This window comes from Zonotrichia albicollis, chromosome 7, assembly GCF_047830755.1.
Source record: "Zonotrichia albicollis isolate bZonAlb1 chromosome 7, bZonAlb1.hap1, whole genome shotgun sequence".
Lineage (NCBI taxonomy): Eukaryota > Metazoa > Chordata > Aves > Passeriformes > Passerellidae > Zonotrichia > Zonotrichia albicollis.
In genome coordinates this window covers 34,009,896-34,024,306 of record NC_133825.1, presented here as the reverse complement: position 1 = coordinate 34,024,306, position 14,411 = coordinate 34,009,896, and the positions used below count along the sequence as shown (strand labels likewise).

Below are 14,411 nucleotides of genomic sequence, written 5' to 3'. Positions count from 1 at the left end.
ACTGTGCTTTTGCAGCCTTGGAGGAGGAACGTTCCTGGGGCTGTGCTGTTTGCTCACTGGCTGCGAGACGTTTGAAGAAGCGCTGGAAATGGCTGCAAAAGGAGACAGCACCAACGTGGACAAGCTGGTGAAGGACATCTACGGAGGGGACTACGAGCGCTTTGGCCTTCAGGGCTCTGCTGTAGCCTCCAGGTGTGTGTTGACTGGGCTGTTTGTAAGCAGGCCCTTGGAAACTTCCTGTGCATGCTACACTGAGTGCATCATCCCTGGACTATGCACTGTGTCCATGTGGAAATGTCACTCCACGGGTCATGGGGTTTGTCCTTTGATCTCTCACCTACTTCTTGCTCTTTTTTTTTTTAAACAGCTGTAAGTAATGCCTCATGTAGGTTGCTTCCATTTAAATTACAGTTATTTTAGAAGCGTCCTTACTCATTGTTCTGCCTTTCTAATGAGATCCCTTTTCACTTTTCAAATCTGTCACAAATGAATGTTATCAAATCCAAGCAAAGCTTGCAAAATGATAAAATTTTAAGGGCTTTTATCACTCCTGAATATCTCATGTTAAAAGGCATGATCTTCCTCACACAGCTTTGGTCATATGATGAGTAAAGAAAAGAGAGATTCCATCAGTAAAGAGGACTTGGCCAGAGCTACTTTGGTCACCATCACCAACAACATCGGTTCCATCGCTCGCATGTGTGCACTGAACGAGGTAAGTTATTTACCATGAGCTTAAAATCTTTAGAGACAACATAGTGAGATTATCAGCATGCAAAAATGCAAATTGCTGACATAGTAGGTGTGTCAACTGGCCTTGGTAAATATGCATGTATTTAATGTCATGTTATAATTCTTGTGGCTCATTATGTGCATGCTTTGATGTAAAGTGTAAGGCTGTCCAAGCTTCAAAGCTACAGAAGAGGGGAGAAAAATTGTCTGTAAATGCCTCTTCAAGGCATTGAGTTTCAGCCTGGAATGCTCACTTGTTCTCAAGCTGTAATACATAGATATTACCATGTTTATAATGCAAATTTTTACTCTGTTACTTTGTAGCTATTTACAGGTTTTACTATGGCAAGATAGAATTTATTTTGAGTACTATTTTGCTTGGATTGCTTCCATAGCAGGATGGGTTGAAATTGTGTATTGTGTTAAATGTTTGGATAGATGCAAGTTCCATTGCATTGTGTAAGAAAAAGGAAAAATGTAGTTAATTTTCCTTCCAAGACTCCTATCAGATGCTTATTACATTCTTTTCATTAGGCATGATAAATAGGGATGGATTGTTCCATCCATACAGTACAGCTTCCAGCAGCTGAAAAAAACCAAATACAAACCCCACCACAAACCCAAACATTCAGGCCCTTGCTTTTATTTGCAGATTTCATCCTTTACCATTATGTGGTAACTAATACCTTTCATCTGCTCTGAGTAGATAATGAATTTATAGAATTTTTTAAAATATGTAGATGTTTTAGCTGCACAGCATTCTGTTGGTAGAAAAAAATTGCTGTCATTGTTATATTTTTAATCAACAACACACAGAGCAAGAAAAATTGATCAAAACAAACCCAAGGAGCTCAACAAACTGCAATCTAATCACTTTATTGGGTCCCATCTAGCTTATGGCTTTATCAGAAATAGTAAATAATTAATCACTAGTGCTTTTTGAGGGTGTGGGTTTTGATTTGATTTTGAATCAACTTTTGTTTCCTCTCCCTCTTGGTCTTTCCAAGACAAAAGGTCCTAATACTTAGTCTCCTTACCTAATAAAAGAGAAGACATTCTTTTATGCATTGTTTCATTTTGTCTTTTAAATCTTTTTATGGTTGTAATTTTAAGGTTGAATTATCAGATCTTTATATGATATTCAGAGTGTCGTTGCTCAATGAATTTATGTGATGGCATAGGGATAAATTTTGTGTTCAGAGATCCTTTGCTAACAGTTCATAATATTTCATTTTTGTGAGCATGGAACTCATTTCTAAGAAATCAACAGTCGCTCCATGGTGTCATCTTAAAAGCACTTTCCCCCTTTCAGTTGTGTCATTTCACTCTTTAAATTTAAACTTCATCTGCCATTTTTCCCTCAGTCATGGGATGTAAGTCTATTCAGCACTGCTATGCTGTTCATTTTTTATTTTCTTTTGATTTTGTATACCATTATTATGTTTTTTGCTCACATTCCTCTCTGGAGGACCTGATCAGCCCAAGTTGCATTGTATGCCCCTTTCAAATGCCACTGGTAACCTTCCTTCATTCTGAAAAGTGGCTACAGGCTTACTTTTTCTTTCTTGACAATTTGACTCTTTCAGTCAGGATGATTCTCTCTGAGTGTTCTCTTTGCTTTCAGCTTCTTTACAGTGTTGCCTTGTGGCATGGAGTTCAAGCAGCATTGTACAGGGCTATCAAAGCATGGAGAGTTGCAGCAGGGAACCACACAGGAGGAGACAGGCTGCTAATGAAACTAATGCTTCTGAGTCACTGTGAAAAGTTCCTACCATCTTTGTTCTGGGGGCAGGCCTCTAAAAAACTGGTGTGATCCATAGAATTTGGTGGAGGAATGGAATTGATGTGTTAAATATTCTTCATTTCACAGTGTCAAAGCAGAATTTCTCCACCACCTGAAGTAAATGATTTTGTAGTTGTAGAGAATGAAAACACTTCATTTAGTTGCTTTACATGCTATTAAAAATAAAAACATGCAGTATCATTTCAAGTAAGCTAATCTTCAGATAGCTAAATAATCTAGGCACCTAAATTGCCTTTGGGAGACATGGCAAGGCTTACTTTCAGCAAGCCTGATGAATCAAATCCTCAAATAAGAACTAAATGAATAGTTGAATATGATATTCTTTTGTGGAGCTTGTATGTATTAGATTAGGTTTATGGTAAAGCTCACTTTTAGGTTGACAGAATCAATTTATACCCTGAAGCATGACTTCTGATAAGTTTTTCCCAATGATTGCAGCTTTAATATTGTGTTGAAAATGACTTGCATATGTGCAGGAAAAAATGAGACTGGGAAATAAATGAAATGTTCTGTCTGCAAAACTTCAAAGCAAATTTGCTTGCACAAAGTTGGCAATGGGGTAGAAAAATTCCGTAGTCTGGAACCATTTGGCCACAGACCCTTTGAAATGGCCTGTCCTAGGCACAGCAGAACTGCATAAAGGAAACTGATCTCCTGGTTTATACTTTCCTTACTTGCAGAACATGTAAGTTTGCATCTGAACAAGCTGCCTTGCAAAAATATGTGCAGGTCTTTAATTGTGTTATTGATACAGATTTTCCTATTCAATTATATTGGTAAATAATGTAAATAGGCTATATTAAAGCTATATTATAGCTATGCTATACTACTGCTTTCTGCTGCAGGGTAGTTGAACAATTTAACAAGACCCCACAGAGTGAAAGAGTGCGTGTCTTTTCCAGGTTGCTGTAATTTGATTAGCTTAAATAAGCATGTCACCACCATCTCTTCAGCAGTTTAAGATTTATGTCTTTCAGCTTTGAAAGTTTCAGCAGTGGACAATTTAAAATTAAATTGACAAGTCTCCCTTAAGAGTAGCATTTCAGCTTCTGAAAAACGCTAAACTTGTTTTTAGTTCAGATCAGAAATTTAGGAAATTTATATTATTAATACAGCTTTTCACCTTGTCAACTCAAGGAATGTTTGAAATAAAATTGAAATGTGCATGTTGGTCTACACTGTTACTCTAGTAGATACAACTAGTACTGGTAGATTCAAAATTTGCAGTAGTTTTTATACTCTGTTAGGTATTGCTTCTGCTAACAGTAGCTTTGTTTTTATATTCAGAAAAAATCATATGTATGTGAAATTGAAATGTAGATTCTAATGAGTTTTATGCTATGGCATTACAGGAAATTAATTAGTTGTGTATTTGTCCCTCCTTTGTCTGAAATTGCTTCAGAGACAAAACTGCTTTAGCCAAGGGTGCAGGGTGCTCTTGGCCATGTTCCATAGCAGCAGTTTGAAATTTAAGAAGTTCTTTTTTTCATTCATAAATTCCTGAGTATCAGTGCATGCTGATGTGGCTGCAGGGTCTGAGGAGATAGATGACTGCAGGGGAATGGTTTCAGTCCAGTTTGTGTGGCTGTGTTTGGTTTGAGGGCAGTCAGGGCTGGCCCTCGCCCAGTCTGCACACCGGTGAAGGAGCTCTGCTCTCTGGGGATGGGCTCTGCAGCCCTGGCCACTCCAGTGAGGATGTCCTGGGCTGTGACACAGGCACTGCAGTAGGAATGTCCCTGGGCTGTGACACAGCTACTCCAGTGAGGATGTCCCTGGGCTGTGACACAGGCACTGCAGTGGGGATGTCCCTGTGCTGTGACACAGGCACTGCAGTGAGGATGTCCCTGGGCTGTGACACAGCCACTCCAGTGGGGATGTCCCTGTGCTGTGACACAGCCACTCCAGTGAGGATGTCCCTGTGCTGTGACACAGCCACTCCAGTGGGGATGTCCCTGGGCTGTGACACAGCCACTCCAGTGAGGATGTCCCTGGGTTGTGACACAGGCACTGCAGTGGGGATGTCCCTGGGCTGTGACACAGGCACTCCAGTGAGGATGAGGATGTCCCTGGGCTGTGACACAGGCACAGTCCTGGGCATGGCACGGCTGTGGCTGCAGCACAGGAATTGCTGCAGAGTCAATGCTGGGCTTTAGAGTTGGATCAAGCAGAGGGGGTAACCCTGGCTAATTCTAATCCCTGTCCCTGGCAGCCTTTCTGGCAAACTTCTACAGAAGGCTCTTGAAGATGCATTTCTAGGGCTCTTCAGGACTCCTGTAAAAGCTTGTATCTCCAGGATGTGGCCTCCCCCTGAATCTTCTAGATCAATTCTAGTGTCTGGTGAACATCATCTTTTACTCCAATGCAAAATGCAAGTGAAAATTTGTGCATAACAGGCAGAACTGGGCTTGGTAAGATGGGGCATTGTTTAAACACCACACAGAACCCCTGCTCTCTGTAGTGGTGTACATACAAGTGAGGATGGTCTGTGGCTTTCTCATTGGCAGCCTAGTGCTGATGGTTCAAAAAATCTTCATTTCCTGTGAAAACTGAGTTCAAATGAGCTTTGAAACAAAGGAGTGCCATACATATCAAGTATTATGTTGTCCCCATTTCACTTTTTGAAAATGGAGTCACAGTCTGGTAATAGATTATGAAAGATGCTCCTTCTCATCTCTATGTAATTGTTCTCAGATACCGTTCAGAGGTTCTCCACCTGGATTTAATAATCATAGTGATCTCTGGAAAGTTGCTTCATTTAACATGCAAGGGGAGAAAGATGTCTTCAGTTCAGCCATATGTAATTAGAAAAACCAAACACCACCACCAAAAATATCATAATCTGAGTCATGTTGGGAAGGTTGTGACATTTATTCGATATTTTAAAAAAATATCGGTCATCTATGATAATAGCTTCTCACTTTCTTTTGAATAAAACTCTGCACCTCCCTGCTCCTGCAATGTCTCTTACTTAGTGGTCAGAAACTGCAATATTTTTTGACTTTTCAGTTTAAAGTATTTAAATGTAACCTAAAATTCCCATTTAACTTGGTATTAGAGGTACATATTAAATGAGGCAAATAATGTAGCTGAATATAATTTTTCTGATATGTTTTTCAAATTCAATTTTACAGAATATCGACAAGGTGGTGTTTGTTGGCAACTTTCTCAGAATTAATATGATTTCTATGAAGGTGCTAGCATATGCTATGGATTATTGGTCCAAGGGACAGCTAAAAGCTCTCTTTTTGGAACATGAGGTAAGGAAATATGTGTTGAACTTCCATTTGTAAGTACAAAATTCTTGTAGCTCTTTTTTTGGTGAACTTGAAAGGGGAGAAATGCCATTGCTTTGAATTGAATGCACAGGCCAAGTTCTGCATAAATGTTATTTAGTTTACAAATTCATTTGAAAATACTACTTGTTACCTCCTTGGTTTGATCACTAATCTTGTGATATATGTTGTTAAACATTGCCCATTTCTCATATTTGCTTTCTGACCCTGATAGCAACAATGTTCATTTGTGTTGGCTGGTATAAGAATACCTCAAGTGTAATTCATTTTTGTAAGCATAATTTTGAGGTGACCAGATGGACAGGTCTGTAATGGAAACTGCCCTGCCTCAGTACAGCATCAGTATTATGGTGTTGTAATTTTTTTTTTTTATATAATTTTGGAGAACTTTTCTCAGTATCAGGCCCTTTCTTCTACCTAAGGATGATCTTATTAAATCATATTTTAGATAGAGCAAATACTTGGCAGGGTTGACCTTCTTTTAGTTGCCTTAACAGAACTGAAAACTTTGTGTTCATGTTATGTCTTGTTTTGGAATTTGATTGGTTTTGATTTTCTTTTGCCTTTGTTCCAAGGGTTATTTTGGAGCTGTTGGGGCTCTTCTAGAAATGCTTAAAATGACAGATGATCAGTGATGAAACTGTCTGAAGAGATTCCTACTGCAGATGCTGCTGGGTAAGAGTGAAAGCCACTACAAGGATGGAAATGAAGCCATTATGGTAGTTCTACCTGCTGGATTTGTAAATAATTTAAAATCCTTTTAACTGATCTTTAATTTCTGGGTTTTGACCTTATACTTCAGAATTCATACTGGGAATTACGAGATTTTTTTTTCTGTACACTGTATTTTATAGGGGAAAAATGTGCGAAGTGGCCAAACATACAGATTTTATGGATTTATTTTAAAAAATGGATACTGTTTAATGTAAGACCTATGATATGAGGCATCTGCTTTTCTTCTGGGGTTTACTGATTAGTGTGGTAATTTTAACTTCATTTAGTAATCACTCTAGGAGATTTTTTTATCTTATTTTCATGACGTTTCATGATTTGTTCTTGGTTTCAAATGAAACTACAAAGCTGATGCATTTTACTGTGAAAACTAGTCATTGATTTTTTTGCCTTTCCTTTCCTCATTAGATGAGACACTTTAACCACTCTCTATCAACCCCACCCCCAAAAAAATTTTGCAAATCATTCTGTGGCTAAATGCATTTCTCCAAAGGACTGTGAGGAAGCTTTGTAATAGCAGAGGGTTAAAGATTGTAATTTTTCAGTGGTCATGAATTGCAACAGGAAGAGACTGCCAACTGGTTTTGCAGGGCTGATTCATCTTTATAATAAAAAATTTTAAAGAAGATGTGAACTAAAATCTTAATTATTGAATTGACACTAAAATGAAAATTCGTTTCTGATGAAAACCTCTGATCAAGATGAAGAGTTCTGTAGTAAAGATGTTATTCACACTTGGTATTAGATGGTAAAGGGAGATTGTCTTCAGTTATTTTTCTGTAGTCTAAAAGTTTTAACTTGTTCTTAATTGAAAGCAACTGATAACAGCATTATTAAAAGCCCAGTTACTAAAATTAGAAAAATACTGACTAGAGTATTTTCTGCTTTTAAACTAGTGTTAAATTCCTCTCCAGGACATCAGAATTTGGGTGTTTATTCCAATACAGTATTTTCTACCTTTTTGGATTCGTGGACCTCTCTAGATCTTTTTTTCCCAAATTGAATTGAAATCCCTTTGCAATCCATGTACTTAGGTTGCTGCAGAGCATGTATAAACTTGGTTTCCTTAGACACCTTGAGGGCTCACAAATGAGAGGCTGAAAAACAATTCATAAATTATTTTGTCTTGCAGGACTGTATGTGATGTCACATAAAGTAAATGACTCATCAGAGGGACAGTATAGAATTCAGTATATTTTTGGAAGGGGGTGTATTTCACTTTAAGTCATTGACTTACATATCTCCCAAATGTTGAAAGATGGTAATATTAACTGAAGTGTTAACTTGTGTGATGGAAATAAAGACCACTACTGTTTTGACAGTTTTAATGTATCTGTGGAATTCATTTCTTGAAAGCAATGATGTGATATACATAACACTTTTTTTTGTGACATACGTGGCTACTTATTTACATGATAATCGTTTGGTTCTGGACATGTTTTTACTCTTCATAACAAGGCTTTAGTCTTCGTAGCCTTTTGCCTGCTTGAAATTGACTTTAAAGTGCTGTAAACAAAAATATGAGATGATATTAACATACTGAAGTTAATATTTTCTGTAATATTGAGCTTGAGATAAGTGCAGATGGTTCTGCTCAGTGCCTCTATTTTTTTAATAAAGAAAAGAAAACTTTGATTAAGGTTATTGGCTAAGTTTTGCCTTCAAATAAAGATTCACTTGTACACTGTTTTGTTTTTTTAGGGAAAACTTCAGAATGTTGAGACGTAACTGTTCTTCTTATAGTAACCAGTAGAGGGAAGCACGACATCAGCCATGTAGCTGCTGGTTTCAGAAAAAGATCCTGTCCTTCCCTCCTTTGTCTGTTTTTGAAGGGAATTTGACATGGGAATGTCACTTAGGTGTTCTTGCATTCTTCACACTTGGAATTGTGAAGGAAAACTATAATGTTAAGTAAACAAATATGAAAAACCTGCTATTCTTTTGAGATTGAAATCCTCTCCTTCTCAAAAAAAAATCCAAAAAACCCACACACATGGAAAAAAACCCTAGCAAGCCATTCAGAGAAATATGTAACAAATTGAGGCTGTGTGGTTAAAGAAGAAAAGCACAATCATGGTAGCCCTGAAGTTAGCCCTGAGATTCTAGGGACTGTCAGGTAAGTTGATCATAGTTCTAAGAGAAACACAAAATAAAACTTTACCTTCAAAATACTGATTTGAAATTTAAAGTGTTTAATAGGTGAATTTCTGTATTTAAAAGAATGAGAAAAAGTAGTCTGAATTGTATATTACATAAATGAGTACTCCTGGTTGGGAAAAATATTAGCAGACCTTAACTAGAATAAAGAGTTGTGGAAAATCACAAAGTAGGAAAAACTAGAGGAAAGTGACACTATATGTTCAATTCTTCCCTTCCTGAGGGAGAAAAGCCTAATTTCTTTGTTGCCTTGAAATCTGCAGTTGACTACTTTTTTCATCAGTACCATCATGTGAATCTGCTAGTGCTGTAACTTGCTTCTTTACTTTCAGACTTGGCCTGCCTCCACTAATCCCAGCTCTTGGTTTCCTCCTCCATGTCCCCCTTCTGTAGTTAAGGTATTGGATAAATGACAGTGTGATTGATTTCTATCACTGTTACAATATTTTTGCCTTAGGGGAATACTTTGGGGCATTTCTGAAAGCATTGGCGTTGTCTTGAATTTTTCTGCCTGTGTTTGGTGTCCAGTTGCTGTCGACAGTCACCTGTTGGAAGGGGTTCCCCAAGGTGCCCCACTTCACCAGTCATCCACAGGTATCTAAGGAGTCTGAAAACATTCTTGCTCAACTGCAGATAAACCTCTACTACAACTGGTGCAAACTAGAATTTTGTGCAAGCAAAGTTCAACTCCAGCACTATCCAAGAGTATTACTGAGAACATTGAAATATCCAGATTCTTGGATCTTTTTTGTTTTGCAAACGGTTAAGTTGAAGAAGCAGACTTCCCTAACAGAGATCAGTGAGTCTGCAGATTTAGTATGTGTTGAAAATACTTGTTTTGGTATAAATTAAGAGACCAAGCTTTGTTAATCTAGCTTCTCTTTCTGAAACATGCTAAGGTAATTATTCAGGTAAGTTGGAGCAGAATGAGTCAGACTCATCACTCTCAATTGTCATGGCCTATTCTTCTTTAGCATTTGAATGTTTGTTCTTGAACCACATGCTACTCTCTTCATTTTCTCCCCTCCACCACCAAGACAGCCCAATTTTAAGTGGTTTTGACAAAAGGTCTAATTACATCCCCTAGGAAGAAGGGTTTGTGTTCTAAAGTAAGGTTTTTGTATTAAGTATTGGGGGAAAATCCTTAGTTCTGGATGAAGAATGGAAACAGCTAAGAGTATTTACTTTATCAGATTGGATAGAGAAGGCTAGCATGGGGGCAGTACAAAAATCTGACTTCTAGGACAAGTGGGGTGCTTGCAGTTCATTCCAACCTCAGCAAAGCTGTCCTGGTGTTTCACTGTTATCAGCACTTCTGTTCCCATTAGACTGTCACAAGATACTTGCAAGTGATTTTTGGCAGGACACAGCAGAACTTTAGAGATGGGAGAACCATATGGGGTTGAATTGATGACAAAGTAAACATCCATGATTGTTTCCAGTTGGATGAGGAGTTCTACTGGGCTCTGTTTTTAAAGCACAAGGTGTCTTTGAATTTGGAATTAAATGTAACACAGGCTATGAAAAACGTCATGGTCTCTTTTGTGTCTTGGTACCTGGAATGAAGGTGGGTAAACAGCAGAAGTGCCATCATGTTTTACTTAAAACAATGTATCATTCCCTGTTTTTAAGTGGTTTTGCTTATTTTGTTGTGATCTGTTCACTTCCACCTTCAGAAGCATCTTTCCAAATTGACAACTTGGTCATTTTCCAGGTTTTTGAGTGGGTGACCCATTCATTTCTTTTCAAACTTAAAAGTCTGTGTGAATCTGGGCATTTAATACAAAGCACAAGTTGTCCTTTAGCAAATGCTGAGGTACCAAACAATGGCAGTGCATGTACAGAGTAGAGTTTACCCAAGTTATCAATATTTCCATTTATGCCCATCCATGAAGATCTGGTCTCAGCCAAACATGTTACCGCTTTCTCATATAATATGTTAGGAATTTTTTTTCCAAAATGGCATGCTTTTTTGGGGTTAAAATCTTTTGTGAGATGAACTTTGCCTTGCAAGGGAATGCACATTTGCTGTTGCATCCTTAAAAGCATCAGGGAGCAATGCTTGGAGCAAGTCTCATCATGGGCAGACACTGGTTTGATAATGCATTTTGTCACAACAGACAAATCAGTGCTTCAAGCAACAACATGGTGTGGCCACTGGTGTGCTGTGACTTGGTCAGAGGATTTGTTTTGCATTAATGTGTTAACAAATTGCACAAAAATAAAACAGCTGGTCTCAGTTTGTAGGAGTTTCTAATGCATATGCTAGGTTAGGTGGAAGTGGAAATAACTGTGTTTCAGTAAGGATGAAGACATGAATATCTGAAGCCCATAGGAAGGATGCTGACCAAAATGCTTTCCTACAAGGTTTTAGAACAGCTGCATCAGTTAGGAGACTGCAATGGAAATATTCTCATGTAAGCAGTAAACCATGACCAAGCTGTAGATGTAGTACTGAGTTGGGATAGTGGTGTTTGCTAGACTTGCCCCTCTGTCCTCCCCCTGGCTGTCACAGGAGGCAGTGGAGGCAGCACAGCCAAGGTGGTCTGTGAACACCAGTTTTGTGAAATGCACTACTGTAATGTGGGCAAGGCAACTGAAGCTATGAGAGTCTTCTCTGAAAAGATTGGATAGGCTTCACCTGGAGATAAAACCTTACTATTGCTATTGATTTGAACAGTGAGAACACTCTCTTATTTTGAAAATTGCTCTTAATCTTTTTATATTTTAAAAACTACCTGTGGAATAATGTATATTAATTGAAAAACCCCTAAACAAATTAATTCAGCATTTTCACAGTTGGCTGGCTAAATGAATCACAAAATGCTGAGAGTACTTCAAAAAAATTTAGTTCCTTTTAGTGGAATTGTTTTGTTTTTTGAGCAACCGCACCCCTACTGCTATTTGAATAAGTAAACAAAAACATGCTGTTCCTATGTCCTAAGCATGGAGCATGCTGTTACCCAGCTAGCTTTCAGCATATTGCACTTGGCTACAAAAGGCTGTGCACAAAAAATCCAGAAGTATTTACAAGATAAACCAAAAACACTCCCAAATTCCCAGTGTTTGTCACTTCTGTTTTAGCTTAGAAAATAAATTTACTGTTCTCTTCAATTATAGGAGGTTTGTAGACTTCTCTCCAGCAGGTTTGCCTGTTCAGTGTAGCCCAAGCATCATTGGTTTGCCTCTTGGAAGGGAGAAAAGCAGTGCAAGGCAAGCTAAAGCTGCTTCCTGATGGTGGCTGCAGGCTGACCTGTAACACATTTCACACCTGCTCGTTCACACCTAGGGCAGAAAACATTCAGGAACTAAATTTCTCTCCACTACTTGCTCTCATCACATAAGAAATTGTATTTTAAAAAAATTAAGCAGAAAAGGCACCAAACCCTGCAGACTAATTGATTTTTTATTCACTGGATGAATCGCAGAGGTCAGCTAGTCAAGGAGACTTCTTTTTTCAATTTCTTATCTTTTCCTCCTCAGTTTCAAGATTGATTTTTTGAAGGTCCCATGCAACTCTGTTCCAGCTCTCCTACCTGAAAGGCAATTATAAAAGGGCCTTTGTGAGGTTTTTGTGAACACCTGGTTCCCAGCATTATGGGAATTTGCTTAAAGTTTGTTTTATATATGTTAATATAAAGTTCTAAGACACCAACTCTGGCATTATAAGGCCCTTGATCAGGCTGGGAGCAGAAGAGCTGTTCCTGATACTGCTCTGGAGACCACTGGCTGTGGGTGTGAAGCACTGTGGAAGTTTGTCCTGTGTGTGGAGATTGTTAGGCAATTAAAATATCTTTATTCACAAAAGTGTAAGAACTGGCTCTTCCTTTTCAAGCCTATTGCCTTACAGACCCAGTGGAGGAGAGAAGGTAATTTAGAGTCAGTTCCCTTTCAGTCCCTGACCATTCCATTTCCCCTGCTGTGCTGGAAAGCAGTGGTGTATGACTGGAACTCAGTAGAGGGGAGTTTGGGACACACACACACAAAAATAGGCAGAACAGCAGAGAACTGTTTTAAAACACAAACAAGAAAACACTGTACTAAAATATGATTCAGGCTTGAATCAGAAATCTGTGGCTGAAGTTTGTGTCACCAGTTCCCAAGTCAGCAGCAGTGGCAGGAGAGCAGAGAGGTGGTGTGGAATGCCGCCGCCCTGTGCTGCCAGGGCTGGGGTGCCTCAGTAACTGAAATGCAAGGCCATGGATAATCAATGGTGTAATATTTACCAAAATATTGGCTACTCAGAGCAGATAGCTTATTTTAGTTAGCTCTGGCTTAGGCCTCTGTCTGTACATGCATAACTCACAGAGAAAAAAGCAAATGAATGGGGGAAAAAATTGTTGTACCAAGCACAGGTGAAAAAAATTATCTGCAGGATTCTGTGTTGCATAAGTGCCCCTGGGACTAATCTGGTACATCTCCAAATAAAACAGAAATCTTTGATGCTTGTAACTTTCTGTGTGGAATGACAATAGTTTCTGTGTTTGTTAACTCTGTAAATGTTTGCTGTAGATAATATCAATGGGAATATTTTATTTAAATAATGTATTAAAGTTGAAACCACAGAATGTTCTCCCTCAGCCTGTGAACACAACAAATACAACAAAGAGGAAGTAAAAACTGAATTGAAAATAGTGCTAGGTGTTAAGCTGTGTATTTTATAGGTGAGCTGGAGCCAAAACCTGTCCAGAGGCACAGTATACCCCAGGCTGGGTAGGAACTCTCTCTGAAAGCCCCAGCAGCAGCAAACACCAGCCAGACTTTTGTCTGAGGTGCAAAAAATTCTTGCCAAAGGATTCGTTTTCTGTGCTGTGGAGGTGTGAAGAATTGGTGGTGATTTACTCTCTTCTTTTACTTGGTTTTGTGTGTTGATTTGGTGAACAGGATAAAGACCTTCAGGCCTTGATCCCCAATTCACCCTTCTCTAGCTCATGCATTTCCCTGAGGGCTGCTACAGGCAAGGCTGTTGATGATGAGCAGGACAAGCTGCCAACACCATTTCTTCTGAGAGCACAGCAAGCCATGCTTGCCACCCAGAAGAGCAAAGCCATAATGCTATGAAAAGTTGTAGAATGATGGAAATTATTAGGTCTCCGCAGACTGGAGACATTACAGCCTATATTTGGTGTCAGATTCCTGTATGGATTGAAGTAGCCCAAACTTCTGGTCCACAGTTAGGTGAATATGGAAGAAAAGCTGGAATAGCTGTGCAAGGGCTGCTTCCAAGTAAGACTAATTCAAATTTATTATTCCCATGCTGTGAAAAATTCCAATGTCTAATTAAGTTTTTCTTCTGATGGGAAATTTCCAAATGTCTACATTTCATTTCACTTTCTCCACCAAAATTAAGCCTGCTAGCAAGGAAACCTAGTAGGCTGCCAAAAACAAGTCATTTGAAATAGAAGGGGTTTTTTAAAGCTCCAGCATTTCTACAGCCAGATTTTGTTAAATTATGTTTCCCTAGGACATTTTTAGTGATGAATCTGTGTTTTCTAGTGAAAAATTACTGTACTTGCTAGCTGGAATGCAGATATTTGTAAAATACGTGCATATAAATGTGTCCAGAAATCTTACAGTGTGTGCTTGGAGCAAGGACTTCGTGACATGTGTGTAAAGAGTAGCAAGGCAGAAGATTTGAAATGTGGAAGTTTGCAATCAGTAAAAGGAGATAATTAATCCTCTTATTCAACTAA

General features: G+C 38.6%; 1 protein-coding gene across 6 annotated transcripts in view; it reads left to right on the top strand.

The window, feature by feature from the left end:
- PANK1 (pantothenate kinase 1) overlaps positions 1 to 8,434 on the top strand; it is a 35,747-nt gene extending 27,313 nt beyond the window's left edge. For 4 of the 6 annotated variants that reach the window (XM_074544977.1, XM_074544978.1, XM_005481237.4 and 1 more), the window contains 4 exons: positions 16 to 192; positions 592 to 715; positions 5,668 to 5,793; positions 6,405 to 7,893. In XM_074544977.1, the coding sequence (XP_074401078.1) occupies positions 16 to 192; positions 592 to 715; positions 5,668 to 5,793; positions 6,405 to 6,464 (487 nt within the window). In that variant the 3' untranslated portion in view covers positions 6,465 to 7,893. Of the gene's footprint in view, positions 1 to 15; positions 193 to 591; positions 716 to 5,667; positions 5,794 to 6,404; positions 7,894 to 8,262 lie in introns of those variants that run through there. The other 2 variants (XM_074544976.1, XM_074544975.1) reach the window with 2 other exon arrangements.
- Positions 8,435 to 14,411: the final 5,977 nt, after the last annotated feature.